At 42.7% G+C, this 27742-nt stretch overlaps 4 protein-coding genes across 8 annotated transcripts in view; 1 reads left to right on the top strand and 3 right to left on the bottom strand.

Annotated features, from left to right (window-relative positions):
- The window catches only part of fads6 (fatty acid desaturase 6), an 11599-nt gene extending 10243 nt beyond the window's left edge, over window positions 1–1356 (bottom strand). Inside the window, exon 1 of the mRNA XM_025011088.2 lies at window positions 724–1356. The gene's annotated coding sequence lies outside the window, so the exon portion shown is untranslated. The remainder of the gene's footprint in view (window positions 1–723) is intronic.
- An 831-nt stretch (window positions 1357–2187) lies between these two features.
- On the bottom strand, window positions 2188–7729 carry LOC108248987 (Usher syndrome type-1G protein homolog). Its single transcript, XM_017438075.3, has 3 exons — window positions 7453–7729; window positions 3521–3968; window positions 2188–3117 (listed from the first exon to the last, which is right to left on the bottom strand). Exons 1-3 carry the CDS (start codon window positions 7614–7616, stop codon window positions 2296–2298), a joined length of 1434 nt encoding a protein of 477 aa, XP_017293564.1. The 5' UTR covers window positions 7617–7729; the 3' UTR covers window positions 2188–2295.
- A 348-nt stretch (window positions 7730–8077) lies between these two features.
- On the bottom strand, window positions 8078–20048 carry hid1b (HID1 domain containing b). Its single transcript, XM_017438068.3, has 19 exons — window positions 19890–20048; window positions 18787–18936; window positions 17497–17667; window positions 15918–16040; window positions 14166–14272; window positions 13610–13726; window positions 12819–13050; window positions 12468–12524; window positions 12233–12373; window positions 11484–11574; window positions 11246–11397; window positions 10345–10423; window positions 10106–10270; window positions 9817–10035; window positions 9130–9242; window positions 8979–9062; window positions 8818–8909; window positions 8399–8557; window positions 8078–8322 (listed from the first exon to the last, which is right to left on the bottom strand). Exons 1-19 carry the CDS (start codon window positions 19953–19955, stop codon window positions 8259–8261), a joined length of 2382 nt encoding a protein of 793 aa, XP_017293557.1. The 5' UTR covers window positions 19956–20048; the 3' UTR covers window positions 8078–8258.
- A 2129-nt stretch (window positions 20049–22177) lies between these two features.
- plaub (plasminogen activator, urokinase b) lies at window positions 22178–27681 on the top strand. 5 transcript variants are annotated; one of them, XM_025011103.2, is made up of 11 exons: window positions 22178–22811; window positions 22895–22955; window positions 23025–23129; window positions 23544–23808; window positions 24574–24671; window positions 24774–24815; window positions 24893–25088; window positions 25160–25311; window positions 25821–25961; window positions 26070–26218; window positions 26303–27681. In XM_025011103.2, exons 1-11 carry the CDS (start codon window positions 22746–22748, stop codon window positions 26498–26500), a joined length of 1473 nt encoding a protein of 490 aa, XP_024866871.1. In that variant the 5' UTR covers window positions 22178–22745; the 3' UTR covers window positions 26501–27681. The 5 variants fall into 5 exon arrangements, with proteins under 5 accessions (XP_024866871.1, XP_024866869.1, XP_024866872.1 ...); XM_025011101.2 differs by having other exon boundaries at window positions 22184–22811; window positions 24890–25088; XM_025011104.2 differs by having other exon boundaries at window positions 22188–22811; window positions 23571–23808; window positions 24890–25088; window positions 26303–27668.
- The last annotated feature ends 61 nt before the right edge of the window (window positions 27682–27742 follow it).

The raw sequence follows: 27742 nt of genomic DNA, 5'->3' as shown, positions 1-27742 counted from the left end.
TGGAGCCTCCATTGTTAGGAGAGTGAGAACAATCTGCAAGCAATCCAGCTTACATCACATCTCAGCTTTAAAAGCTCAACTCCACACTCTCTATTTCTGAATTGAGAAAGCTCCTCGGATGGGAAGCGAAACGTCTTCAGCTACAGAATAGAAGTCCAGTTGTTTTTGTTTTTTAACTTTTTTTGAATTTAATTGATGCATTAATATTGGATGTGAAAATGACCCAGTAGCAAAGTAGGTTTTAATTGAAGAAGAAAACGAACGAAATGTACGTTCGCTGGTTTGAACAAAGCTTTATTTAAAAAGGTTTCTTTCACATATAATCAATTTACTGACCGTGGAAGGATGTGTGATCATCTGAAAATGTTTGTTTTCTGTCGTTTATATTATGCAGGTGAGAATCCAATGAGCACAACTTCTCAGAAAGGGTTTGTCCTTAGATAGATGTAGGTGGGAAAAGACAAGCTTTCTCATATTAGAGACAGTAAAGGTAAATAAAAACAAACTAATACTAACCTGCTGTGTCTGTGTGTAGCTGAAGGTCGAAATTCATGATTTTAGGTTTAGTTTCTAAACCTAACTGACCGCCCAGAAAACAAAGACTGAATCAGCTTTCCACATGATGACAAAACCCTTCAGTGTTTTTTAAAAACCATTAAGAATTCACAAAGTCTCCAGTTTAAATGAAGAACTATCGAAAAATGGAAATTAAATCTTGATTACCCCCTCATGTATCTCTAAAACTCCAAACCTGGATGGATTACTGGAGAAGTACTTCTCTGAGCAGAGGCTCGTAGGACGAAGAAGGTCCGGCCTGCAGAGCGGTTTAAGGTGGCGATAGTCCTGAGGGCGAGTTCTGACCGTTAGGAGATCACACGTCTTCCTCAGTCGGGTTTAGGAGCTTCAGGGTTTCGATGTGGTTCTGTTGACGTCTCCAAGCCATGATGATCAGCACGCTGAGCCAGTTCACATTTCTCTGAATCCGAGGCCGTGGTTCTGAACCAGGAAAAGGTGGAATGATTCCTCTGGGTCGGAGGACCGGCAGTCTGGGGCCTCGTCCACAGTAACGAGGGAGCTTCTCCGGTCTGAGCCCAATGACAAAGTTATCAAATTACTGGTCCATCTGTGTTCCAGCACCTGTGGTCAGGAGGTGTTAGGGTTTGGGTTTATCTTGTGTTTTTGTGTTCAGATTGTTTCTTTTCTTGTCTTCATGTTTTGTCTTGTCTCTGTGCCTCAGACATCATTCACTTCTCCTCAGTCTCTCTCATTTACCTGTTCCCAGCTTTGTCATCATCTCACCTGTACTCACTTCATCTGATTACCTTCTGTCTTTAAAACCCGGTCACTTTCTCCACTTCCTCGCTGGTCCCTCGTCTCATCTCTCCCCTCATGGTTCGGAGTTTTGTTATTTAGTCTAGTTGCTGTCCCCGTCAGCCTTTGTTTTGTTCCGTCAATAAATTAGTTTCCCTCCAAATTGAGGCTGTGCTCTGGGTTCACCTCCTTTTCCCCACATCATGTCATGAGGGATGTATCAAGACCAAAAAAACAAATAAAAGTTTAGTTGATTCATTGGCTCTAAAAGAAGGGTCGGGACTTTTACCAGAGGCCATGAAGTTTGAGTTTGTGAACAGTAGACGGCGCAGTTCAGGAGCCTGGATGATAAATTTATATGACAGTTTACAGTTTTATGAGACCTCCACACCATCTTCAGTGCTCGGGTCGAACTGCAGATAAAACATTTTGTATTTCTGTTTGTGGGCTTAAATTATGGAACATAAATAATGTTTATTTTGACTAATTTATTATAGATGAATGTAATGTATATCTAATTTTTGATATTTTAAAATTTGAAACAAGCTGAATAAACATATCTAACACAAAGTCCCTCCATCACCTGAAGGAATAAAAAGCTTCCAGTTTTAAAGTTTGTATAGTTTCACCGCTTTGCCAGCAGATGGCGCTGTTTCCATTAAAACATGCTGTTTGGCCTCCTGCAGCTTCCTGTTCTGCTAAAGGAGACATTATTGTTTGTAGGGGCATGTTTATTGTTAAAATAAAACTATTTGTGTCTGTGTATGTATATATAAATACACACACACATATTTCAGGCATTTATGTTTTATATTTTACCTTTTTGGGAAAAATAACTTTAATAATGGTTCACAGGACCGTTTCTTGGCCTCTAATACTGCATCAAATAAAATTCCAATGATGAATAAAGTCGCTCGTGCGTTTATTTAATGGAAATAAAGAACAATACTTTTCTAACAAAACAAAATATGAGCAGACTGAGAGTCAAAGCTCAGTGTCTTCAATAGCTTCTACTTCCTCCAGCGTGTCCAAACGTCTCTTACAGGCATCCAACAGTTTTTTTCTGGGGCCTAAAGGGATGTGGATGCTGGTGAGGTCCGGTTCTGAACAAAGCAGCAGAGCCTCCAGGTCGATCTTCTCCCGAACGAAGATGGGCATGAACTCTCCGAGGCCCTGAGAGGCCAGGAACGTCTCCAGAGGATTGTTTTCGGGCTCCATGTCCTCGTCCAGCCCCACGTCCATCTCTTCCCAGGGCAGCTCCTGCAGGTTTCTTTCCTGCAGGCTGTAGGCGCTGCCAATACTGTCTTCATCAAAGCTGGGGGAGCGTCGGGGCAGCCGTCCTCGCAGACGGACGTTGGGCGCTCGGCCGACAGGTTCGCTTCCTGCGATGCTTCCTTCATTTTGTCCTCCGATCCCAAACATGCCAGCTGTCATATAGTTCCTCCTGAACACCATGGTGCCGAGCCCGGGGCGCGTGAACAGAGAGTCACGCCCAGAGTCAGCGCTGATTTCTGAATACGCAGCCTCGTACAGACCCGGGTCGCTCATGGCACGGGAGGCGGTTTCCACGTCGTCCTCGTTTTCTCGGGGGAACATGTCCCGTATGTTGAGACGGCTGCGCTCCTTGGGGTTGGCGTAGGTGCCTTGTTTGAGGAACATGACGTCGTTTCCCAGCTGCAGTCCAGACAGCGAGCGCACACTCCTCCTCCCGTCCTCGTAGATCTTAAACGACCCGTCCACCTGCTTCTTCTTCTCCAGCTTTTTCTGGATCTTGGCTTTGCCCTTGGCTGTGGAATGCAGGGTGGCCTGGAAAGGAAAATTAAAAACTGACAATCTGTGATGCATCTTTTAAACAAAAAGACTGATAATGCCTCAAGTACACTCCTTATTTAAACAGATACTTGGGTGTATTTTTTATTTAACACAACAACTACTCTTAGCATCCCAGGATCTGTTTCTGCCATCAAAGATTATTTAGAAAGGATTTTAAAGTGGAAACCGTGAGCTCAGCTTCACTCAAAGGTGATGAAAATGATAGAATAGAGATCTCTGGTCAGAGAAATTAGCTAGGTTTTTTAGTTGCAGGACTTGGAGGAGTAAACTTTAATTCCCTGGAAGGAGGGAACAGAGTCAAAACAGGGTCAAACATTTAAAGAATAATGACACAGTTACCAGCAAACAGAGCCTAACACTGAGCTGGTCTAAGCACCTGCGAGTATGGCATGTTGGAGGTGACGGTGTTGAACTTGCGGCTCAGCGTGCTGCTGCTGGTGTAGCTGGAGAAGCTCATGGCGTCCAGGTTGTCGAAAGCCGCCGACTCCTTCATGAACTTCCTCTCCATTCGCTCGTGGTGCTTCCTCTGGAGCTTCTCGCAGTCCTTGATCCTGCGCTCCGCGGCGTGAAACGCCCGGTCTTTGAGTTTGCTCACCAGCTTCGGGTTGAGGCTGATCTGCTTGGCGGCGATGGAGTCCAGGTAGCGGACGCAGTCCATGTGGCCCTTGGTGGCGGCCATGTCGAGCGGCGTGTGGTAGTCATTGTCCAGACACCACACGTTGGCACCGTAAGCCACCAGGAAGGACAGACAGTTGAGGTGACCGTTGGCAGCTGCCAGGTGGAGCGGCGTGTTCCCCCAGATGTCACATCTGTCCGGATCCCCCCTGAGACACAAGAGACAAGACAGGCTTCACATAATCCTTCCGAGTTTCAGCAAACTAACACGTCGACACGAGTCCTTTTAGAAGACAAAACTGCTGATATCTACAGCTTCATAACTGGGCTGATTGGTGCTAAAAAAAACTTAAAATTCTTTGTTTTCATAATCTCAAACATTTAACTTCATGATTTATGTTTTCAGCTCATTCAGAACTCATAACATCTGCAGACCCTTAAAATAATTACTAATAAAAGTTCTTTATGTAGCTGTAAGTTTTTAAATCTTTCCACTAAATTTAGTTAAAATTTGATCTAAAGATATTCCAAACATCTAATAAGACACTTAATGTGTCCCAGTGTTCAAGTTCAAACTAATTTCCTGCTTAAAAAACATTATTTTTAAAATAAAATACGTCTTTACTGGTTGTGTAAATTCAAATGTCTCCTCTGCTGATGCAACTACTTCCAAAAAGGATCACCTTTAGGTAATAAATAAATAAATTAAAAAGTTTGTTTATTAATTCTTCGCTTTGGATTCAGTTGTTCAACCTGATGACATTCAGAGGTCAGGTTAGTTTATTTTAGTTTAGTTTTTGCACGTTTCTTTGAGGTGGAATGAGACCCACTTCATCTGAGATGAAACTAACTCAGGTGAGTCACAGGTAAGCTTTAAATATTAACCTAAAGCCTGAAAATGTTGTTTGTTTGTGCCGTTGTCTCACCAACACAAACAACAACAGATTTAATGACTCCTCCACATTCAGCCGCCACTTTCTTCACGATGTCCCTCCTCTTCCTCTGTTCCCTCCTCTTCCTCCTACACGACCGGGTCATGATCAGTAACTGAAACCGTGCAGGTTAAACATGACTCTGCATTATTTATCCGCACACAGACGCTGTTTCTTCACCGACACCCTGCAGGATTGTTACATCACAGAGCAGCAGGGTCACCACCTTCATCATCATCATCATCATTAAACCCAGACTTCGGCTCCGGTCTGCTGCTGCTGCTGGGTCACATTAAAACCACTGATCCTGCTGCAGAGGATCCCTCCTGTTTGCTCGTCGTGTCGCAGATCCGGAGATGATTGGCTGCAGAATCACACCTGAGGTCGTAACCCGACCACCTGCAGCGCCGACTCAGAGGTGATAAAGCAGAGACGCAACAAATCAGGTCAACATGGAGCTGTGGAAACGACGGGGATGAATCAGATCAGGAAACGTTTCAAAATATTATATAAAAATAAATGTTCCTTTAAAAAAAATCTTTCACATAAAAGTAACAGCTAAGATGTTTTATTCTGTTAAACTTTGAGCAACTTATTTAAAGTTTTCTTCAGAAACGTCCATAAATCAGATGTAAGGATGATGTTTTTGTATATCTGTAATCAAAAAGGTAAAACTTTGTTCACCTGTGAAGACAGTTAAAGATGAAAGACAAAGCTGAAATAAATTTACAGAAAGTTTTCTGCACAGAACAAAGCCTGAGATCATCTGATGGTTTGATTCTCATTAAATATTCAGATTTGTTTGGAAATTATTTCAACTTACTGAGAGTAAACTGATGCAACAATTCATTAAAGTTTCATTTTTACTGAAAAACTGAACCAAAACCTCAGCTGGGCCTGAATAAATGTAGTAATAATTAAAAAACATCTAACTAACCTTACATAACCTTACGTTATTAGTGCTTCGATTAAACTGATTATATGTTTCATGTTATCAACATGTTAAAAATATAAATTAAAAACATATATAAAGGAATGCACATCGTCTGAGTTTTAGACTAAAACATTTGATGATCAGAAACCTTAAAAATAATATTTTGCAGAGTCTGTTAGTTGTCAGAGCAGAATGACTCTCAGCTACTACCAAACCAAATCTGAACTCAGGAACTGTTAATCTGACATTTTAGTCTTTGCTAAGGTCAGTTAGCTGTGGCGGCCATCTTAAATCAGCTGCAGCTTTACATCCAGGTCTCACTTTCTGAGGTTTCACTAAAATCACAAAGTCACAAAATATTTTGCTAACAGAGACAAACACAGATACAGACACAGGCAATTACATTATCGCCCACCTTTCATATATATATATAAACTAAACAAAAATATAAACACAATTTCTGTTTTTGCTCCCAGATCTCAGACTGTTTCTGTGCAGACAGCAGGCCTCTTCCTCTCAAATATCGCTCCCAGATGATTTAAAATCTGAGCATGTCTCCTTTTCTGAGAGAATCCATCCACCTCACAGGATGACATGATTATTCCTCAGGTGAGCCTCATCTTGGAGAAAAAGTGTTTTTCAGTTCAGCTCATGAAAAGCTGAACTCAAAAATGAAAAATGAGAGCAAAAGTGTGTTTATACTGTAGTTCAGTACACACACACATATAATATAAAGTTTCCATGTTTTAAAATATACATTTTAGCAATTTTATCATAATTTTGCTGTTTTTCAGTTTTTCTGTCTTTTGCAACCCTTCATGTTGTCTTTATCCATCACTCTGACCTTTACAGCTTTTCTTCACGCCTGTTAAACCTGCAAACATCTGCAGGATGAACCTGCAGACATCTGCATGTTAAACCTGCAAACATCTGCAGGATGAACCTGCAAACATCTGCAGGATGAACCTGCAAACATCTGCATGTTAAACCTGCAAACATCTGCATGTTAAACCTGCAAACATCTGCATGTTAAACCTGCAAACATCTGCATGTTAAACCTACAAACATCTGCATGTTAAACCTACAAACATCTGCATGTTAAACCTGCAAACATCTGCATGTTGAACCTACAAACATCTGCAGGATGAACCTGTAAAAATCAGCATAATAAACCTGCAACATCTGCATGTTAAACCTGGAAACATCTGTATGTTAAACCTGCAAACATCTGCAGGATGAACCTGGATCAGCAGAATGTTCTCCGTTTTCTCTTCAGCTGTCAGAAAACGAATAAAAACTTTTTATCTCAGGTTTGTTGCAGAAACTCCTCAGATTGAATATTCTCAGCTTCCAGTAACAGAACTCAAAGACAGCTGCTTCTGCCCGGGTTCTGTTGAGCACTAACCCAACAGAACCAGAACCAGAACCAGCCTTCACTACTGTCAGACAGCCTTTATTAACGCAGTGAATGCGGTGACCTTTCTGTGTAATCAGGCTGTTTAAATGTAAAGCCTCCATGTCCTGCAGCACTGATTGGCTCAGTGATGGAGCTGAACAATACAGAATATATGACTTACTCTGGATTTATTTAGAGAAAATAAAGACTATAAACTTGTCAAGTTGGATTTTAAATGGTACGAATATAGTAGTTCTTATAAAGTTAGGAAACTAGGCTAATTAAGCTGTTCTAAGTGAAGCTGTTTTTGTTTGTTTGTTATTGTTTGGACGGTCCGGGCTCAGCCGGGCCGGGTTCAGTCGGGCCGGGTTCAGTCGGGCCGGATTCACCCGGTTCGGGCTCAGCCGGTCCGGTTCGGTTTCTGGACTCACCCTCTGCTCACGATGAGCCGGAGCGCCTCCAGGTTGCCGTGGTAAGCGGCCCATAAGGTCGGCGTCATCCCATCTTCGTCCGGGGCGTTGAGCTCCTTGCGCGTGGCCTCTCTCAGGACGTCCAGGAAGCCGTCCCGGGCCGCCCGGTGGTACCGGTCGTTCATGGCTCAGTCTCGGTTCCGGTCCATAACCCGGTCCGCCCGGTTCAGGAGGCAGCTTCGGTCCGGGACTCGGAGGATCCGGACGGCCTGGAGCGGCACCGAGCGGCTGAGGGGCTCTGGTTGCTAGGAGACGGACACAAGGCGCGCGCTGATAGTTACGCAAGGCGGAGTTTTGATTACGTACAGCCACGCCTACTTCAGAGATACGCATGCGCCGTTTAATCAAAACAGTAGCAGATTCAAATTATTACTGAATTTGACTTTAAAAATGTTGTTTCTTTTGAAAATATTTACTTTAAAAGTTAAATTTGACTCATTTTGGTTACATTTTAGGCTCTGTTCTCCTAGCTTAATACTTTTATTTGATCTTTATTTTTTAATTTTAGGATAAATGACCCAGGAGACACCAAGCACTGTGAGACAAACATCCGCCAAATAAAGAAAAACTTTCAGTCTGACACTGATTTTGTTAAAGTCCATTAAATGGTGTATTATTAGATTTATTTCGTTCTGAAGGCTCTATATGTGATGGAATAAATAATTTATGATCACATTTAAACAATTTTTATTTGTTTAGACAAGTTATTTGAAGGAATCGGTCCAGAAGTGATGAAGGTAACCCAGAAGTCGACCTCAGTGGCGCCTCTAAATCCTCTGAATCTCAAACAGCCTAATGTCCGTGTCGTACCAGATCGGAGGATCCACGTTCCTGAAACGAGGAAAAATAAACTTCATGATCCAAGACCTGGACCCAGCAGCACAGCGTTGATGTCCGGTCTGTTTACCGAAGGTAGATGACGCCCCACATGTAGGTGCGGAACCACATGGCGGTGCCGGCATTGGCCTGGTACTTCCTGATAAGGATGGGGTGAGGGACGGGCAGGAGGCCCACCAGCGTGCCATGCTGCAGGAACCTCAGGATTTCAGACTCGTCGGTCAAACCCCTGAATGCAACAAGAAAAGAAAATAAAGCTGCTCCAAAATCTAAACCACATTATTGTCTAAATATTATCTGGTTATAAACTACAAGCAGATAAAATCAGAGAATTACTGAGCGTCGTTCTTGTAGTTTAAATAAAATCTCCTGTCTGCAGGTAAATTGTTGTATTACTTAGAATTACTTAGAATACGGAAAATAGCTGAAAATGCAACCAAGCAGATTTTCTTCACGTCTGTTTGAGTTTAAAGTCGAACAACGTCCTACTTGTCGATGCAGATCTTCTCCACCTGAGGAACCAGCACCTGCAGCAGCCTCATGATGGTTTGCAGAGGAAGTTTGGATTTCCAGGACAGCATCTGAGGACAGGAAGAGGAGTCACATGACAGGAAGCAGGACACAGATCAGCAGGAGGAACCCGTCCTCACCCAGTCTGGGTTGGCGCTCCAGGCTGCAGCAGACGAGACGCTGGACGCTCGACTCCTCGACGTCGCCGCCTGTTTGTGGTCATCCTGACAGAAAAACCATCTTAGTAGCAGAAAAACAAACTCAGTAGGTCTGTTGAGGCGGCTGCTGTACCTCGTGGCTTCTCTCCGAGGTGGACTCTGCCTCGCTGGCGTCGCTGACCGGAGGCACAGCGATCATCGTCCCGTCTTCACTCACCTGAGACTTCTCCGTTATTTTATCGATTCCTGAAACACAAACAAACCTGTTTCTGTGTCGGACTGGAGGCTTTAAAACATCAGCTTCAGAGAAACATTGAGACGTCATTCTTTATCCTCACTTTGTCCTTGTGAGAGTATTTAGTTGTTTTATTGTCATTTTGTTTGGGTTCCTTCAGAGTCATTAATATTTGGTGTTTTTTTTAGTGTCCTGATTATTTTCCACCTTTTATTGTCATTTTGTTTATTTATCCACATCATGTCATTTGTAATATTTATCTCATTTTGTGATCTTAAATGTCTCTTTGTTTTGTTTTTTCTATGACTGATTCTTTCGTTTGTCATTGTTTTACGACTTGTTTTAGACTTTATGTCCCAGTGTAGTATTTTTTGTCTTTTTATGATAATTTAGTATCTTTTTCTGATAGTTTATTATATTAGAAGTCCTGTCTGTTTCTTTATGCTCTATGGAAGAACTCTTTGTCCTTCTCCCTGTTTTTTGTTCAGTTTTCTGTTTATATTTTGCAGTTTTTTGTCTCTTTTATGCCACTTTAATGATCCAGTCTCTTTTTTTAAGCCTTGCTTCATTAAGCCGACCTCCTACCTGGAGTGGCCTCTAAGCTGGCTTTGAGAGTCCCGGGTTCTGCAGGTGCAGCAGGTCTGGAGCCCTCCATAGACTCGTCTGTAGAGCTCATGTTGGAGATCCCGGACTTCTTCCTCCTCTGTAAGGCTTTCTGAATGGACGCTGCGTCTGTCGGCAGGTTGGCCAGCTGGTGGAAGACGTTCCTCTTACGAATGATGGAGTAAATCAGGTTGGAGTTCCCTGTGAGGGAGAACTCAGAGCCTCAGTTTGGGTTCTGAATGGGTGCCACGCTGATGATCTCAGGCCTCACCATCAAACTGATACTGGATGATGTTGTTGAAGACCTCCAGCAGGAAGAAGATCAGGTTGTGGTTCTGAGGGGCAGAGAGGAGGAACCAGGCGGAGGAGAAGGCCTCCAGCAGGTGGAGCAGCTTGTTGGCCGCCACCATGGAGAGGCTCTTCAGGTACGGAGAAACTGCGGAGGAGCAGAAAGGCTCAGCTTGTCCCCCGCTCCTCCAGCAGGGGGCAGCACTCAGCGCTGATACTTACTGTTCACGATGACGGTGAGCAGGCAGTCGAACAGCGGGTGGAGGCGCTGGTGTCCGCAGGTGATGACTTTGTGAAAGATCTGAACAGGAAGGAAGGTTAAAAATTAGTCATATTATATTTTCTTTCTGCATTAAAGAGCATCTGACTTCACTGACAACTCTTTTTATTTCAGTTCCTGCCTTGCTTTGAATAGATCTCCTTATCTCAAGATGCTCAAACCCAAGCAGACAGACACACAGACAATAATAATAATACTGTGATTTCTGTGCACAGACTGAACTTTACTGTCACGCTTTTAAAAAGGAGGTTTTTAAAACATTTTATCTCCATCTAACCACTGCTTTAAACGTGCATATGTTCATCTGAACGGTATATAAGAATTCAGGTACAGCTTTACAATAAAGGCACACTTAAAAAGGACACATAAACCATTTATAAGCAGTTAAAGTGCATTTGATAAAATAAGACACGACTCACTGTTTACCTGTGTTCTTTAGAGAAAAATGAGCTGCAAAACAAACAAAAAACGATCTGAACGAATAAAAGAAAAGCTGTTAGTTTTGAGCCTGCTTCAGTGTATAAACAGCTTTTTTTACTGTTTTATAAAGAATTGCTAAAGTGTTTACGAACATTAATAGAGCCTTTATTTTTATTGTATCAGAAGTTTTAAAGGCCTAAAGAAGTCAAGAGTTTAATTATGTTTCCTGAAAACAGCTAAAAAGACTATTTTTATTAGATGCTTTTTGGTCCTTCAACTGTAGTACTTCAGAGTACTTCAGAGTACTTCAGGGTACTTCAGAGTACTTCAGAGTACTTCTCTGCTGTGTTTTAACCACACCTGCTGCAGATGATTTGTAAATATTGAACACGATGAGTCTCACTTTGAGTCGGAGCTTCTCACCACGATGAGCAGGTCGGCGTGCGTCCCCGTGAAGACAGGGATGTCCATGGGGACACGGAGCGTGTACGGTTTGTTCAGCCGCACGCCGAAGTTCCTCTCTCCGCTCAGCAGCAGCAGGATGAAGACGCCGATGTGCACGAGGCCCACCCGAGCTGCAGCGAGGAGCGACAGGAGGTTTTAACACTTCAGACTCAACGTTCCTGCACGTGTCGTCAGTTCTCCTCCGTGGGAGACTCACACTGATCAGCTCTGGCGTCGTTCAGGTAGAACAGGATGGGAACCAGCATCTCCAACACGTCACTGCTCTTCAGCGCAAAGAACAGGAACTTCTAAACAACAACAACAGATATGTTAGGGTGTTAAAGCTTCAAATCTGTTCCTTTACCCCAAACCTGGATTATTGTCTGTTTGACAGATTTACAGAATAACAAAAGTATTGTTTAGATTTCTAAAAGTGTCCGTTTTTGTCTACATGTGCAACGTCAGCAGACATTTCTGAAATCTTCATCATGTTATGATACCACAGAGGCCAAAGTATCAGAGTTTTTAAGTTACAGACACAGATAAATTTGTTTGTAGCTTTTTGTTACACAAAGAAAATCCCCCAAAGGTCACTGAAATACCTCCAACCCCACAGAAGTAATAATAAAAAAACTCCTGTCTGTTTGGTCCTGTGTGGATCCAGACCTGTTTGGAGTAACCAACGTTATAAAAACACGCCCGTTTGTGAAGATAATGTGGATTAATTTAATGTTGGGTTAACTGATCTGTTTTATTGTTGCTGAACTAAAAGATCACAAGAAAGTTATTTTTGCTTTTTTACAGATAAAAACCTGACTTTAGAGAGACTTTGGTGGAAATATTCTGCAGCTGAACACGAACTGAACGCATTTAGTTTTTAAAAGTGGTTTGAACTAAAAGCTGTTTTCTGTAAGAACTGGAAGCATTTCTCCAACTCCAAGCCTTGTTAAATAAATCTATTCATGCCTTGTTGAGGTCACAGAACTTCCAGAAGAGGATCAGCAGCTCCTGGTGGAACTGGATCTTCTTGGCGGATCGAGGAAGGTACGTCTGGATCAGAGGGTTGTTGAGGAGCTGAGCCAAACCTTTAAGGACAAAACCCAGGTCCTGCAGAAGAAGAAGAAGAAGAAAACATGATATTTATCCATAAACACAGGTTTCAAACTTCATGGTGACTGCTGACGTCTGAAGCTCGCTGTACCTCCTCTCTGTGGATCCTGGAGAGATAATTCACAAACAGGTTGTCGGGTCCAGAAGGCTGAAAAAAAAAGATATTTAAATTAAATTTTCTATGTTAATATTTTTAATCTAAATTATGACAAAGTTTCTGACACAACTGACAACTTCCTGCATCTTCAGAAACCTGAACACTACAAAATAAAACTGTTTGTATAAAAGATTTTAAAATGTAAAAATTAACACAGAGTTGGAGAATTATCTGTGGTGTCCCACAGGGTTGAGTATTCAGTCCCACGTTATCTCATTTAAATTATTTTTATTCAGCAGATTTAGTTTAGTCTTTAGCTCTATGGTTGATTTGTTTTCAATCTACCTGCGGCTCCTCCTCCGACGTGGCGGTCCTGGAGGGGTCCAGAGCCTGCAGGGCGGCGCCGGCGCTCGACCCGGCCTCGTGCTCCAAGGTGACAATGAGGATCTGCAGCGTCTGCTCCACCAGCTGCTCCCGCCGGTCGGAGAACAGCAGGTGGTTGTAGGGGAACCCGTATCCGACCGGGTCGTAGGCGCAGACCACGTTGAGCAGGGAGGTGAAGAGAGGCAGGGCGTGTCTGCAACAGGTGAGTCGCCAAACTGAAAACAGCCGACTGGCTTTCATACCGCAGCCTTGTTTACAGGCTGTTTACCTGTTATTTACATACTGTTTACCTGTTATTTACCTGTTATTTACCAGCTGTTTACCTGCTGTTTACCTGAGGTTTACCTGAGGTTTACCTGAGGTTTACCTGCTGTTTTCCTGTTATTTACCAGCTGTTTACCTGCTGTTTACCTGAGGTTTACCTGTTATTTACCAGCTGTTTACCTGCTGTTTACCTGAGGTTTACCTGAGGTTTACCTGAGGTTTACCTGCTGTTTTCCTGTTATTTACCAGCTGTTTACCTGCTGTTTACCTGAGGTTTACCTGTTATTTACCTGCTGTTTACCTGAGGTTTACCTGAGGTTTACCTGTTATTTACCTGCTGTTTACCTGAGGTTTACCTGAGGTTTACCTGTTATTTACCTGCTGGTTACCTGCTGTTTACCTGCTGTTTTCCTGTTATTTACCAGCTGTTTACCTGCTGTTTACCTGAGGTTTACCTGCTGTTTAGCGTCTGTCCACCTGTCGTTTACCTGTTTTCTGCCGAACAGAAGAAGGACACCCAGGGGTTGAGCACTGAGCTGTCGGATGAAGGAGACAGGTACATGGCTTCAGAGAAGCAGGTGAGAAGCAGCTTCAGCAGCTCCGTCCTGAAAACAAACAGGAAGTTGACTGAAGTTATTCCAGAGACTTCCTCCGTAAACTTTGCTCTAAATAAAGAACTGCAGAACTTCAGAAAGTGTTGCCAGATGTTGGTAAAAAGGAATCATTTTAGGTTTAAACCTCCGACAGATTCTTTTCATTCAATTAAACAAACAGATTTATGTCAGATTTATTAAATGACCACATCAGAAAAAAAGTAATGTGAAATAAAAAAGCAGAATGTAGATTAATTTTTTTCTGCTAATAATCAAAGATATACAGCAGCTAACTTTTTGTTTTTTTATTCAAGACTTTTGGTTCAAATGAGACAAAATAAGAAACTGCAACATTTCGTGTTAATTTTTCCACCATTTTAAACAAAAGTGATCTGTTATCTCACTATAATACAAGCTGACAAATTGCCAAGGAGAGGTCAGACAGCGTCACCTGTTCAGGTCGTGGACGTAGTTCAGAGGAGGCGACTGAGCGAAGCCGACCCCCGCCTCCCAGATGTACTCACAGCTGTCGATGGACCGCATTTCCTCCGAAGCATCCTGAAACAAAAATCCAACTAAAGTTCACTCCCGTCCCGCGATCTGAACTCGAATCAGCTGCAGAAGATGCTTCAGAAAGAGACAGGTCCACCGTTACTATGGCAACCAGGGCAGAATATTGATTAAAAGTCTAAAAACAGATCATTTGATGTAAAACATCCAGATAAAATTAGGAATCATATGAGAAACAGGTAATATAACAAAGTTAAGACTCGTTTATTAACCTCTGACAGAAAGTTCTTTAAAGTGCCTGCAGTCAGGTTGGTTCCTCGCTGACAGCGTCTGTTCAGTTTCAACAGAAACTCTGAAGCGAGCGCTGGGACCGAGTCTGGACCCGTTCGGACCACGTGAGCGACACCTCGGCGCCGATAAGAGCCGCTCGATGAGGAGACGTGACCGACTGTTCCTTAAAATAAACTGGCAGCACAGGACGCCGGGGGGTTAAAGTTCACACAGTTTAAACCTAAACACGCCGATTTTAAACTTTAACATCAGAAAAAATAAATCCAGGATCTTAAACAGACTCGTTAAAATAAAAGTTGTCTGTAATGAAGTTCTGATGACTGAAAACTCATCTGTAAAAGCTGATTTTCTGCTAAAACACAGGATGAACACTGAGCCCTGACGGTCGGCTGGGAAAGCTAAAAGCAGCAGAACAGTAGCTAAAAGCTAAAAGTAGCAGAACAGTAGCTAAAAGTAGTAAAACATTTGTTAAAAGTAGCATAAAAACTCAAAAACACTCATTGTTTTTAAATAAACTGAAGAAATCTTAATGTGTTCTGATGGGGAAAATATTTATTTGTAAATAAAGTTCAATATTTTGCAAAGAATAAACTTTCCAACAAACCAAAATTACAGCTCCTGTTTCCTGAATGAGCCGAAGGTTTGGATCAAGAAACGGCTAAAATAACACAAAGTCTGCAGAAGGAGTTCGAGTCCAAACTGCTCTTTCCACTAAGGTTCAAGTCTTCAGAGGGATATGTGGTGGTTCTGGTTCTGCTGGAGTCTCCACGGTCCGAATGAAGAACTGAATCTAAGTAAAGATTCAGTTCAGACAACCTTTCATGGTCGGTGGCCAACAATAGGCTGTTCCTAGTGAAGACCCTGCTGAAGACTTTTACACAGAACTAACAGCAGAGTAATGATCCGTCCAGCTCCTTCCAGGAACTCGTTTCTGTGCGCGTCATGCTCCACGGGTCAGAGGTGGGAACAAACACGGGTTCTGTATGCCAGCCTTCAGCGTTAAGAAGCATCCACCCTGATCAAACAACCACTCCCTCCTCCCTCCTCCTCCGGCTCACCGAGAGTCACTGATTAACCCGAGCTACCGCCTGAGGAGGAGATAACGACACAAACCGGTGGAATAACTAAACCTTTTATTGGAGCTCTTTTCTTTCCCTCCGTGGAAAGATTTGACATCAATTATTTGTCTCTGAGTGATGAAAGTTCAGCTGTGGTCACAGTTCAGTTAAAACATTTATTTAGCCTCAGTTAATCCCAGAACGCACATGAAATAAAAGCCGTTATACGAAACTCTTTATCTTTAGAGCAGCATTTTTGTTGGATAAAAATAAAGAGTTTCCACTTTAACGTCCTGTCTGAGCCGTAAATGTTCCTTTCACATGTGAGAAGAGCAGAAACTGACCGGGCTGCTCCTGCTGTGGCTCTGGACGGTGAAGTCGGGACAGAAAAGCAGGTCGGAGACGGCGAGCAGCAGCGATTCCGCCAGCGGCCGAGCTTCGTTCTCATCGTCATCTTCATCCAGACTCTGGAATGCAGACAGCCGTTAAAGCAGCGGATTGATGCTAATATGAGCACCTGAGCTGGTACTGTCTAACATTTGGTGCCTGGAAAATAAAACTACTTTGATGTAACGATTTTTCTCCCACATGCAGATATTCAGACTCTTCACTGATCAGATCCGTTTCCTCTGATGGTTGGTGTCGACAAATAAGACAATAAAACACAGAAACAATAAAATAAGGTCAAAACGGGTCCTACACCTGGTGCAAACAGAGGAAGTTGTGATTTAAAGGATTCAGTAATTTCGACATCCTGGCTTCTGGACAGGAAGTCCGGTTCAGGTTCTTGGGGGGAGAGTTGGACGCTGGGGGACTTTGTACTCATGCAGGTGATGATAGCAGAACCTGGACAGAACCTGAGAGACGACTCGGGCGGCGCCGGGACAGACAGAGTCTCGGAGCTGAGGTGAGCTCAGAGAATCGATCCTGCAGCCGAAAATTAAACTTCTGCTGCTGTCGATGGTCTCCGTCCTCAGAGACTGCCACGTCCTCACCCTGTCCCCCACCTGAAGGCTGCGGGGTCTCTGGTTACCACACAGCCAACACTACTGGTATTGTATCAACCCCGTCCCCCTGTCCCCCTGTCCCCCCATCCCCGGCTGAGTCGAGCAGGGATCAGATGTCTGATAATGAACGTGTTGGACTGAGCTGAAGAGCAGCTGCAGGAGGAACAAAGTGAGTTGAATTAAAGAGACCAAACGGCTGAAACTTTCAATTTAAAATCTAAATAAGCTTCTGTGAACTTAGTTTCCCACCCGACACGAAAGAATCCCCAAAAACAAACCAACTCTGCAACAAGGCGACACATCTCGTTTCTTTAAAGAGCATTTTATGAGAGAATATTTATCCCAAACTTTCCTTTGGCTGAAGATAAATCTGAACGTCTGTCAAACTTTCATTTAACAACAAACAGGAAACTCCAGATTAACCTAAACTGGGGAAAAAATGCTTTTTCTCTCCTTTCAAAGTTAAATGTTAGTTGCTGTATGATCAGACTTTTGCTGATGGCTTTTTAGTTGTTTAAATGGAGAAAAATTCACAAGAAGTCAGAAGAAATTAATGCTAATGATGCGTCTTTTAAAGTTTGATATATATTTTTTGTTTAATAAAGGATGTTTGTTCTAAATTCTATATAACAAGTAACTAGGAAAAAGTATTTGATGTTTCTATATGAATGATTTGACATTTTACATCTGAAACCAGGGTTAATTTATGTATAAATATTAATCAAGATTGGCTCTTGAGCAGGACCATGTTTTTATTTTTGCCCCCCCTGTGTGACTGAGTTTGATGTCACTGCTATAAGACTTAAAGTTTTCTCTGAAATCCTCTCAGAGTGCTAAGTGCTCACACCCAAACTCTCATTGACTTCCATCGTGTCTGAGCTCTGCCTTCAAAGCTGGAGGTGAGTGGGACCCGTACCCCGGTTCTTTTGGCTCCGGGGATGGTGGACCAGAAGAAGCCCCTCCAGTCGGCGTCCTCGAAGATGTAGGGCAGGATCCGTGTGAGCAGCCGGGTGCAGTTCAGCACGATCTGACGCTGCTTCTCCGAGGGGCAGCCGGAGGCGGCGCACTGAACGAGCCTCTCCACGGCCTGGAAACAAACCGGAAACACCTTAAACACCAGAAAATAAATACTCCCAACGAGCCACGTGAAGGGATTTACTTTTTTAAAGGAAAGGAAGTCAGAGCTGATAGAAATCTAACATTAAATCTAATATTTTTATCAAATTATTTATTGGAACGTTTGTTTTTCTGCTCAGTGGTTTTAATTTAATGGCAGAAAAATAACTACTGTTTTTAATATTTTTCAAAAAAATCAATGAAACGAGTTATTTTAAGATTTTTGTCTTAAAAACAAGTAAAAAACACAAAAATACATTTTCTTTAACAGTATAAAAATAAGAAGTAAATTTTGGTTATCTTGACTCATGTTTTTTCTTCACACGTTCCTGTTTTGGATAAAATGATGTTCTGTTTTTTTCTGATTTGGACTGTCTTTATATGAATGACCTTTGACCTCTGAGTGTGGGAACAACCATCAGCTGCATTCTTTTGTCTCCAGCTGTCTCCATGTTGGACAAAAGCTGCTGTAAAACAGAACCCAGCTCAGTCCGAGCTGCTCTGGACCAACCTGCACCTCATCGGCTCAGGGGGCGGGGTTATTTCTGTAACAGTTCTCAGACCGGACCCCAGAACAAAATCAGAACCAGATATAAGCCTCTTCATCCGCCCAAACAATTGTGTTGGAAAACCACAATAACAGAAGAGTCAACGATCACGCTCCATGAAGGTGAAAACTTCCTCAGATCTGATCCAGGTGAGAACAGGTTACCTGGTAGCAGGGGGTTGCCAGGTTGGTTAAGGAAGAGGTTACTTGGTAGCAGGGGGTTGCCAGGTTGGAAAGGGAACAGGTTACCTGGTAGCAGGGGGTTGCCAGGTTGGATAGAGAACAGGTTCCCATGTAGCAGAGGGTTGCCAGGTTGGAAAGGGAACAGGTTACCTTCTAGCAGGGGGTTGCCAGGTTGGATAGAGAACAGGTTCCCATTTGGCAGAGGGTTGCCAGGTTGGAAAGTGAACAGGTTACCTTGTAGCAAAGGGTTGCCAGGTTGGAAAGGGAACAGGTTACCTTGTAGCAAAGGGTTGCCAGGTTGGAAAGGGAACAGGTTATCTGGTAGCAGAGGGTTGCCAGGTTGGACAGAGAACATGTTACCTTGTAGCAGAGGGTTGCCAGGTTGGAAGGAGACTCCTCTCTGACGGCTCGGATTTCTGCTGCAGGAACCAGAGCGAAGACATCCTGGATGGGGATGGAGCAGTCGGCCCAGAACTGATCCCAGAACACGTCGTCTGTGGCTTCAACCGGCTGATGGGGGAGGAAACCACTGAATTACACCAACAACATCAATGATGCTAAATAAACAATTTGTGTCCTTTTGTTGCTTTAAACCCTAATTTTACATCTTTATATTTTAATGTTTCACGTCTCTGACCAGCAGAGTTCCTCTCAGACTTCCTGTGTTTTTAGGTTTTAACCAGAAAGCATCACTGAATGTTATTAAATGAACAAACAAGTTCCCTGAATTCAAGTTCAAAACTTCTGAATCAGCAGTAAGTTCCTCCTTTTGTGTCAGCTAAACTAACATGCAAATCACTCTCCCTCCTGATGGTTGTTAGGGTCTTTGTAGCTTTATAGAAAAGATTCAAAACAAAATAGATAAATATAAAACTTTACAACAGCATAAACCTGACTTTTAAGGTTGTCATTTGACTCTTCTTGTTATTTTGAATTATTTTTTTTAAACATTAGGTTTTTAAAATTCCCTGAAAAAGTGAAATAACTGCAGATAACAGCTTTAAATTTCCCCAAAAGGACAGTTTCTATGCAATAAAACTCGGAACTTTAAATGTTAGTTTTCATTCCATTTTAAACAGTCTTAGAAGGTGAAATCAGTTTTACTTTAAAATACCTGTTAGAGAAACTAAAAGTTTGTGTTAAACAGCTGATTGAATTAATTTTATATTTATTGTGCGCAGCAGGTGAATTCTCAAACAAATAATCATCAAATCTTCCAAAAAATGAGGATTTTTATTCTGCTAAACTCAACAATATTTGAACTGTTTGGATGTTTCAGAGGAACTGTTAGTTTCTGTTTAATTAATAACTATTTAAAGTGTTTTTTAAGTATTTTTCCACCTCTCCACGCGCTCTGAGCTGCACCTGACGCTACCATCTGGAGCTGCAACCTTCCTCTCCTCCGGCTGCAGATTCGAAAACAAACTTTTCTTTTTCTTTTTCAGACAGAAAGTCGAACCGACCTGAGTTCGGGTCGTCAGTTGGATCACAGCCTTCCTGAAGTGCAGTTTGGTGTCCGAGTTTCCCATTTTCTGTGTGCTGGGTCCGCGTCCTGGAGGAGGAGGAGGAGGAGGAGGAGGATCCGCTTCACCGGGAGAGCTGCGCCGCTGCTGCTGCGTTCAGGAGCTGCTCGGAAACTTTACACTCATGGACAGAAAACAACAAACGGGAGCTCAGGAGGTGGCTGTGATTAAGTTTATTTGATTAAACTTAAGAGATGGAATTAAAAGGTGTGAAAAAATCTGCATGTGTGCAAAATGACTGACTTGTGACTTTATTTGTAAAAAACACATATAAACGGCTTTTGTAGTAATTTTACTAAGACGACACACCTTACTAATAAAAAATAAATAAATAAAATTTTATTCCTAACAAAAAAACAACAGCAAATACCCCATCAGACAAGTTGGTTCTTTGTCAATATTTACTTTTTTTTTTTAAAGCCAAAAAAAAAATCAGAACTTTTCCATAAAAAAAGTTTGTTTTTCCTCAACATGAATGCATTAAATGCAAATTCTAAAAATTAAAAGTTAAATTTAAAAAGTACAAATTGGGAAAATACTAAAAATGTTTCAAAAACAAACTAAATAATTATTAAATGAAATAAATTTACTACAAAAATCGAGGGAAAGTTTAGCCAGAATGAGTAAAAATCATTAAAAGAAACTAATTGAGCATATTTAGTTGAATCTCCCATAATCACACATTTTTATAAAAATAAATTAAATATTCACATCTGATTGTGATAAATCCGATTGTTCATGAAGGCAGCAGCAGCCGAGCAGGATCCAAACTTGGCCACTTCCGGGTTCCTAATATTTACATTTTCCTTTTTTTTATCTCTTATGATAAACCTGCTTCCAGCTACAGGTGCAGGTGCTCGTTTAAAGACAGGAAACACGTCATTATTACGTCATTCCCACCTGTGTCACCACGTCACCTGAAGGCAACATTAAACAGGGATTTATCCGTCTGGAGTTCAGCTGAATGAAACCATGAAGTGGCCAGCAGGTGGCGCCATAATGACCGAGGTTCTGTGAACGCATCATAGCAAACTAAGTTCACAGAAAAATTAACTATAGTTTATCAAACAATAAATAAATGTTGTTTTTTTTAAATAACAAATATTTCAGTCACCTTTGTCTGAACTAAGATGTGTCCATAAATCATGCAAAACATTCAGATAAAAAAGAAAATCTTTAAAAGTATTTTGATTAAGAGTTTTTCAGACTTTCTGAAGGTTTTTTAAAGGTTTTATTTAGACTTTGGCTGCAGTTTCACTCAGTTTTGGTCCTTATTTTGTTTCAGACAAATGTTTGAAACTTTGATTTCTGAATCATTCAGAGATTAAAAAAAAAAGAACTGAATTCAAGGAATGAACCACAGAACAAATAAGTGAAATAAGCAGCTTCACCCAGAGCTGCTTGGATCCAGGATCTGATCCAGACCTCAGGATCTCAGGTGAGGGTTGGAACGTAGCCGGATCAGAGCAGCGCCCTCATCGAAGCATCCTACCTTCACTCATGAACAAGATGCCGGGATACTTGAACTTCTCCACCAGGAGCTGAGAACCGCCTCAGCGCACGCCTGAAGATGCCAACAGAACCACATCATCTGCAAACAGCAGAGACGAGACTCAGCCCTCTTCTCCACAGCTGCACCTTAAAGTTTCCTCCATGAGCACCACAACCAGGATCAGAGGCAGGAGGCAGCCCTTAAACTGTGAACGAGCTCACTGCTTCGGTTCTGCAGGACTCAGTGGCCTTAAAAAATGACCCTAGAACCCCAAACTTCTGCAGAACCTCCACAAACTGGTGTAGATCTGGGGCCTCATGTGTCAGAGTGCTCAGCTTTCATAATGAAAACTGACTTATGGACAAGCATAAAATATTCAGATTTTTTTCCTTCATAAATCCCAATTTGTGTAGAAGTAAGACTATACGAGACTCCTCCCCTGACACGCCTCCATTTAGATGTAAATATATCCTGTGAGCGATTCTCCTCCCTGCACGATGTCTGGATGCAGGAAAATGAGGAATTTCATGGAATGTGAGTCAGAGGTGCTCCTAAATAAGGTAGTGGGGCGGATCTGAAGCAACCTAATAACATAATTACTGTAAACACAGAGGCGCTCAGGGGCTTGGAACAACTTCAGAGGCTCATTTGTTAAATGGTTGATGTTAAGAAACGAGTCGCTGCACATCGACTGAGTGTTTCAGAACTTGGTCTCTCTGGGCATCACAGGATGAGGATACAGCTGAGAAACACCCGACCTGTCAGCCAGCTCCGGCTGAAAGGACCTCCGGCACCGCCAGGACCTAAAGACTGAGGTTGTTTTGGTCTTTTTTGAAGCGTGTCATGTTATATGATGGGTTTAAACCATTAAAGCTCAAACTCATGAGAAAACATCATGTTCAGAAAACCAACAGCTGAACTTCAGTGGGTTTCAGTGCTTTATAGTTTGATGCTATCGACTGGAAATGTCTGCAGATTCTCACAGCAGGTCAAAGGTGTGTGTATATTCACACACACTTTCACACATGTGCGAGGAACATGGCTGACGCAGCCTGTTCAACAGTTCTTGGTGTAAACAGCTGCAGGACAGATTCTGGCAGCCGTTAATGTGATTCCTGAGAAGAAAGGATCAGTTCTGACTTATTCAGACAGATGTTTCGTCAGACCACATCTAAGGCAGCAGCCAGCTGTCAAACATCTGGGAGCCAATCAGAACTCGCCTCCTCTCAGAGACGACAGGACGGATTCTGTTTTCCAACCTGCTGCAGACACCGTTCGGATCTCAGCCTGTGCAGCCACGAAACATGAGAACCAGGAGAAGCTTCGGCGTTTTCCTCCTCCTCCTTTCAGCTCTGACAGCAGCCGAAGCAGTGAGGACGTTTTAGCTTGCTTTTACTGAAACGGTGCATTTAGATTTCTTCATGAATGTTTCTGATTTATAAAACCTTTTCAGAGACCGAAGGCCCACACAGGGAGGACACGTTCTCTTCTGCCCTCCTCCTCTGACCGCTCAGGTAAGAGAACCTCATTAAGGTTCTGTTGTTCTGTTTGTTGAGAGTAAAGTATAATGTTTGGTCTTGTAGATGAGACCTGTCTTAACGGAGGAAGGTCTGTCCCGTCCCTGACCTCCGGTCAACACATGTTTTGTCTTTGTCCCGACGGTTTCTCTGGGCGCCGCTGTGAAACAGGTGAGGAGCTTTTCTCCAAACCAAACTTCACTTTTTACAGTCTAACAACTTCTTTATGCTTGGTTTTATTTTAGCTGTTCACACATCAAAACCTTCAGCTCATTCTGTGACTTTAAGTTTTTGAAACTTTTATACTTTTCTAAATATTTAACTTTATTGACGAATATTTGACCCATAGAAACACATGGAGATCCCTTCAGAGTTTTTACAAACTTTGTTTTTCTTGAAATCTGTTTGTCTTTTTATGCTGCTGTTAGCTTTTAGCTACTGTTCTGCTACTTTTAGCTTTTAGCTATATTTAGCTTTTAGCTATATTTAGCTTTTTAGCTAGTGTTCTGCACTTTTTAGCTCTAGCGACTCAGTTTCAGCTTCTTCAGTAGATTTAAGAGCTCAGGGTTTTAACAGAAAATGCAGGTTTCTTTGGTGTTCTGTCTTTTACAGGTGCAGCTCCTCCTCCTCCTCCTCCTCCTCCTCCTCCTCCTCCTCCTCTTCATCCTCCTCCTCTTCATCCTGCTGCAGCTGCAGTGAACGATGACAGCTGCTATGAAGGTGTTGGTTTGTGGTACAGAGGCTCCGTTTCTACAACAGAAGGTGGAAACACCTGTGAGCCGTGGGACTCAGACACCCGGAGACTCCACCTGTCCTCAGACTTGCTCTCAGGGAGACACAACTACTGCAGGTGGGCGGGGCTTAACCAACTACTGCAGGTGGGTGGGGCTTAAACAACTACTGCAGGTAGGCGGGGTTTAACCAACTACTGCAGGTGGGTAGGGTTTAATTAACTACTGCAGGTAGGCGGGGTTTAATCAACTACTGCAGGTGGGCGGGGCTTAATCAACTACTGCAGGTAGGCGGGGTTTAATCAACTACTGCAGGTGGGCGGGGCTTAAACAACTACTGCAGGTAGGCGGGGTTTAACCAACTACTGCAGGTGGGTAGGGTTTAATCAACTACTGCAGGTAGGCAGGGTTTAATCAACTACTGCAGGTGGGCGGGGCTTAAACAACTACGGCAGGTGGGTGGGGTTTAATCAACTACTGCAGGTGGGTGGGGCTTAATAAACTACTGTAGGTGGGCGGAGTTAAATCTGAATACACTCTGCATCACCCAAAATGATGATGATTTAAGATGGCCACCACAGCTATACCGCTTTAGCAAACACAAATCTACTCTGAGTCGGTTTAAGCTAAACTTTAGTGTGGTAGTAGCTGAGAGTCATCCTCAATACTCCCACAGATGGTTGCATGAGATCAGGCATAAAAGGTTCGACCAAAATGGCTACAATTCCATCATTTGTCATCTTCATTTAAAAGGTTGACTTTACAGGCGGCGGGCGATATGCATTCCTTCAGGGAATCTGATGGATGTTGAAACTGATCTTTTTTTTACTTGAATAAACTTTAAGCAGCTGTAGTTTCTTGATCTGACACCATTTTTCTTTCAGAAACATAAACTACAGGATGCGTCCCGGGTGCTACGTCAGGAAGAACCTCCAGCCGGTCTGGGAATACTGTGATATTCCACACTGTGGCTTTAAGCTCTGTAAGTTTTAACCTCATGGAAGAGTTCCAGCTGAGAATCTTTAGGAGTGATCGTATCTTAGCAGAGCTTAAATAATAATAATTCAAATAATCTTTACTGCAGTTACTCCCGCACCGCCACCTGCGCCCACTGAGGCGCAGACAGGTAAGTTCTTACATGTTTCAGATCTAATTTAGTTTTTTTTTCTGTTAAAGTTTTGGTTTGGTTTTGTTCTCCAGCAGCAGGGCTGACATGTGGTCAGCGGGCTGAAAGGAGGCAGATGAAGATTGTGGGAGGAACGGTGGTCACAGCGGAATCCCACCCGTGGTTCGCTGCCATATTCAAGCTCAACAAACGGAAGGAGAAAGTTTTCCACTGCGGGGGCAGCCTGATCTCGCCCTGCTGGGTCCTCACGGCCACCCACTGCTTCGAAAACGGGTAGGCAGCGAGGTCGACCTGCGGCAGGTGCTGAAAAATGACCGAACTCATGTTGTGATCCTGTGTTTCAGGCTTCAGAACAAACAGCATCTCTTCTCCATCACTCTGGGGAAAAGCGCCCTGAATCAGATCGACTCAGCTGCAGAGCAAACATTCAGCGTGGAGAAAATCCTCCTCCATGAGGAGTACAACAACAGCTGGGGAAACTACAACAATGACATCGGTGGGAACTGAAGACACACCGTCAGCTCGACATGAGAAAAGAAAACTAATGAGTTTATTTTCTTTAAAAAAAAAGGTCAATTAGCGGAAAAGGTTGTGTTGGATGTTTGCAATGTCAGAGCATCAAAATCTATATAAAACACATTAAAATCTTCACACTTCCTGGGAAAAATGAGGTGCACCAAACATTTAAACCAGGGTGTCCAGTCCTGGTCCTGGTCCTAGTCCTGGTCCTGGAGGGCTACCATCCTGCATGTTTTACCTGATTTAATGACTGAGTGATGAAAAGGCTTCTGCAGAACCTGAAGAGCTGCTGAGGAGCAGAGAAACATCTAAAACCTGCAGGATGGAGGTCCTCCAGGACCAGGACCAGGACCAGGACCAGGACCAGGACACCACTCGTTTAAACATTCGGACTTGGGATTTATAAGCATTTTAAATTTTGTTTTGTTGTTTGAACGTTGAATTTGGAAACCAAATCGATGGAAATCTCTTCTGATTCCCTCGCAGCCCTGCTGAAGCTGGAGGCCAAGCAGGGAAGGTGTGCTCAGGAGACCCTCTGGGTGAAGACGGTCTGCCTGCCGCCGCCTCAGCAGAGGCTCCAGCCGGGGGTCACCTGTGAGGTCTCTGGCTTTGGGAAGGAGGGTTTTGGTGAGGAAGTTCAGCTGGACGTAAAGCTTGAGCCATGAGGGGATTTGCATCCAAACGACACGATTAAATATAAATGTTCTGTTTTTGAACCTCTCCTCTTCTCTCCAGGGTCACCACATTATTCTCAGAACCTCAGAGAAGCTCAGGTGGACCTCCTCGCTGACGAAGTCTGCAGACAGGAAGGATATTATGAAGACTTGATCACCGACAACATGTTTTGTGCTGCTCGTCCCGACTGGAGCCAGGATGCGTGCGCGGTATGTGAACCTGTCTGAACCTGACCTCAGCTCTGCTGTCTCAGATCAGCTCTTCCTGTAACGCTGCCCGTCTCGCCCCAACAGGGCGACTCAGGAGGACCGCTGGCATGCCAGGTCCTCGGCAGGCTCTTCCTGTTTGGGGTCGTCAGCTGGGGCGACGGATGCGCGAGGGAAAACCGACCCGGCGTTTACGCCAGAGTCACCAACTACAACACGTGGATCGAAGAGAAGACGGGTCTGGCCTCCATCGCTGCAGGAACCCGTCCCCCTGAAGTGATCTGAAACAGGAAGCAGTTTGGAATGGCGTCATTTGTTCGTGAAAATGGGTATGAGCAGTCAGTGTCTTACCTGCAGCTCAAAGCTGTTGCCTTTTGGAGAATCAGGAAGAAAAGTTATTAAACATTTGATGTAACATCCAGTTTGTTGGGTTCCTCCTCTGACGGCTCACATGTAAATGTTGTGATTTTACAGAAAAACACTTCAAATATCCTGATTTAAACGGGAAAAAAAGACAAACTTGGTGGATTTTATCTGCAGTGAAAAGACTCATTTTACTCATTTAACCACAAGGTGACGCCAAAATGTATAAAACCTAACAGAGCTGCATTAAGGGACAGATTTGGTTGTGCAGGTTGAATAAAATGCAAATAAATTGTGTTTAACTGAATCAAACCAACTTAAATAACTACTGAAGTAGTTTAAAGTAACTTATTTTTAAAAACATGGATTCAAACAAAAAATAGCTGATTTTCTTGATATTTTAAGCTTTTATTTTTCAGTATTTGGACAACAAACAGCATTTAACAAGTCATTTCTAATACGAGTTATAGTTCAACCAGGTTAGATATTTTTGTTTAATTTTGAACTTATTTTTTGTTGAGCAGATTTTTCTCCAGCAGGTGTTGCTCTCGTCCCTCCTGAGCAGAACAGGTGAATAAATCAGTGATTAAAGTTTAAAGAAAATAAAACTCATCCTCATTTTGTCATTTATTTGACTTTTTGTTCTCTTTCATTGTCTTCTTTATGTTTCTGCTTTTATATTTCTTTGATGACTTTTTGTCTCATTGTAGTTTTGGGGTTTTTACTTCATAACATCGTGTTAATTTATAGTTATTTTGTATTTTCTGTTTATTATTTTTAGCTGTTTTTGGGGGGTTCCTCACTACATTAGATAATTTTGTGGTTAATTGTGTTTAAACATGTTTTATGTCTTTTTGCAGCCTGTTTTTGTCATTTAGTGTCACTTTTTTGTAATTATTTCAGCAGCAAGTTGATTGCATTTCTATTTCGGATGTCTTATTTTTTATAAATATTATTTCTTATAGTAGTTTTGTTTGTTTTTTTGGATCATTTTTGTTTCTTGCTGTAGTTGTGGTGTCTGCAGGAGATCCTGGGCGTTTCCATGAAGTCAGAATAAGTGATTTGGACAAATAAAGTGGTGACTTTTTCACCTTTTTCTCAGACTTTTATAGTTGATGCATGCTAGAACCTGCAGGGCTCAGACAAACGCTTCATGCATTCAGA

The sequence above is a fragment of the Kryptolebias marmoratus genome, linkage group LG17 (genome assembly GCF_001649575.2).
Source record: "Kryptolebias marmoratus isolate JLee-2015 linkage group LG17, ASM164957v2, whole genome shotgun sequence".
Lineage (NCBI taxonomy): Eukaryota > Metazoa > Chordata > Actinopteri > Cyprinodontiformes > Rivulidae > Kryptolebias > Kryptolebias marmoratus.
Note: the sequence above shows the minus strand (reverse complement) of the source record. Positions and strands in the feature narration are given on the sequence as shown.

What these genes read in the sequence shown, in the direction of transcription:
- LOC108248987 (XM_017438075.3), bottom strand. Translation starts at nt 7,616, where the DNA reads ATGAACGACCGGTACCACCGGGCGGCCCGGGACGGCTTCCTGGACGTC. An exon ending in CGGCTCATCGTGAGCAGAGG is followed by an intron (nt 3,969 to 7,452) that starts GTGAGTCCAGAA and finishes CTTGTGTCTCAG; the next exon opens with GGGGGATCCGGACAGATGTG. An exon ending in CCAACATGCCATACTCGCAG is followed by an intron (nt 3,118 to 3,520) that starts GTGCTTAGACCA and finishes TTTCCTTTCCAG; the next exon opens with GCCACCCTGCATTCCACAGC.
- hid1b (XM_017438068.3), bottom strand. Translation starts at nt 19,955, where the DNA reads ATGGGAAACTCGGACACCAAACTGCACTTCAGGAAGGCTGTGATCCAA. An exon ending in CATCCAGTATCAGTTTGATG is followed by an intron (nt 10,036 to 10,105) that starts GTGAGGCCTGAG and finishes TCTCCCTCACAG; the next exon opens with GGAACTCCAACCTGATTTAC. An exon ending in GGAGCGCCAACCCAGACTGG is followed by an intron (nt 8,910 to 8,978) that starts GTGAGGACGGGT and finishes TCCTGTCCTCAG; the next exon opens with ATGCTGTCCTGGAAATCCAA.
- plaub (XM_025011101.2), top strand. Translation starts at nt 22,746, where the DNA reads ATGAGAACCAGGAGAAGCTTCGGCGTTTTCCTCCTCCTCCTTTCAGCT. An exon ending in CTCCTCCTCTGACCGCTCAG is followed by an intron (nt 22,956 to 23,024) that starts GTAAGAGAACCT and finishes TTGGTCTTGTAG; the next exon opens with ATGAGACCTGTCTTAACGGA. An exon ending in TGGGCGCCGCTGTGAAACAG is followed by an intron (nt 23,130 to 23,543) that starts GTGAGGAGCTTT and finishes CAGAAAATGCAG; the next exon opens with GTTTCTTTGGTGTTCTGTCT.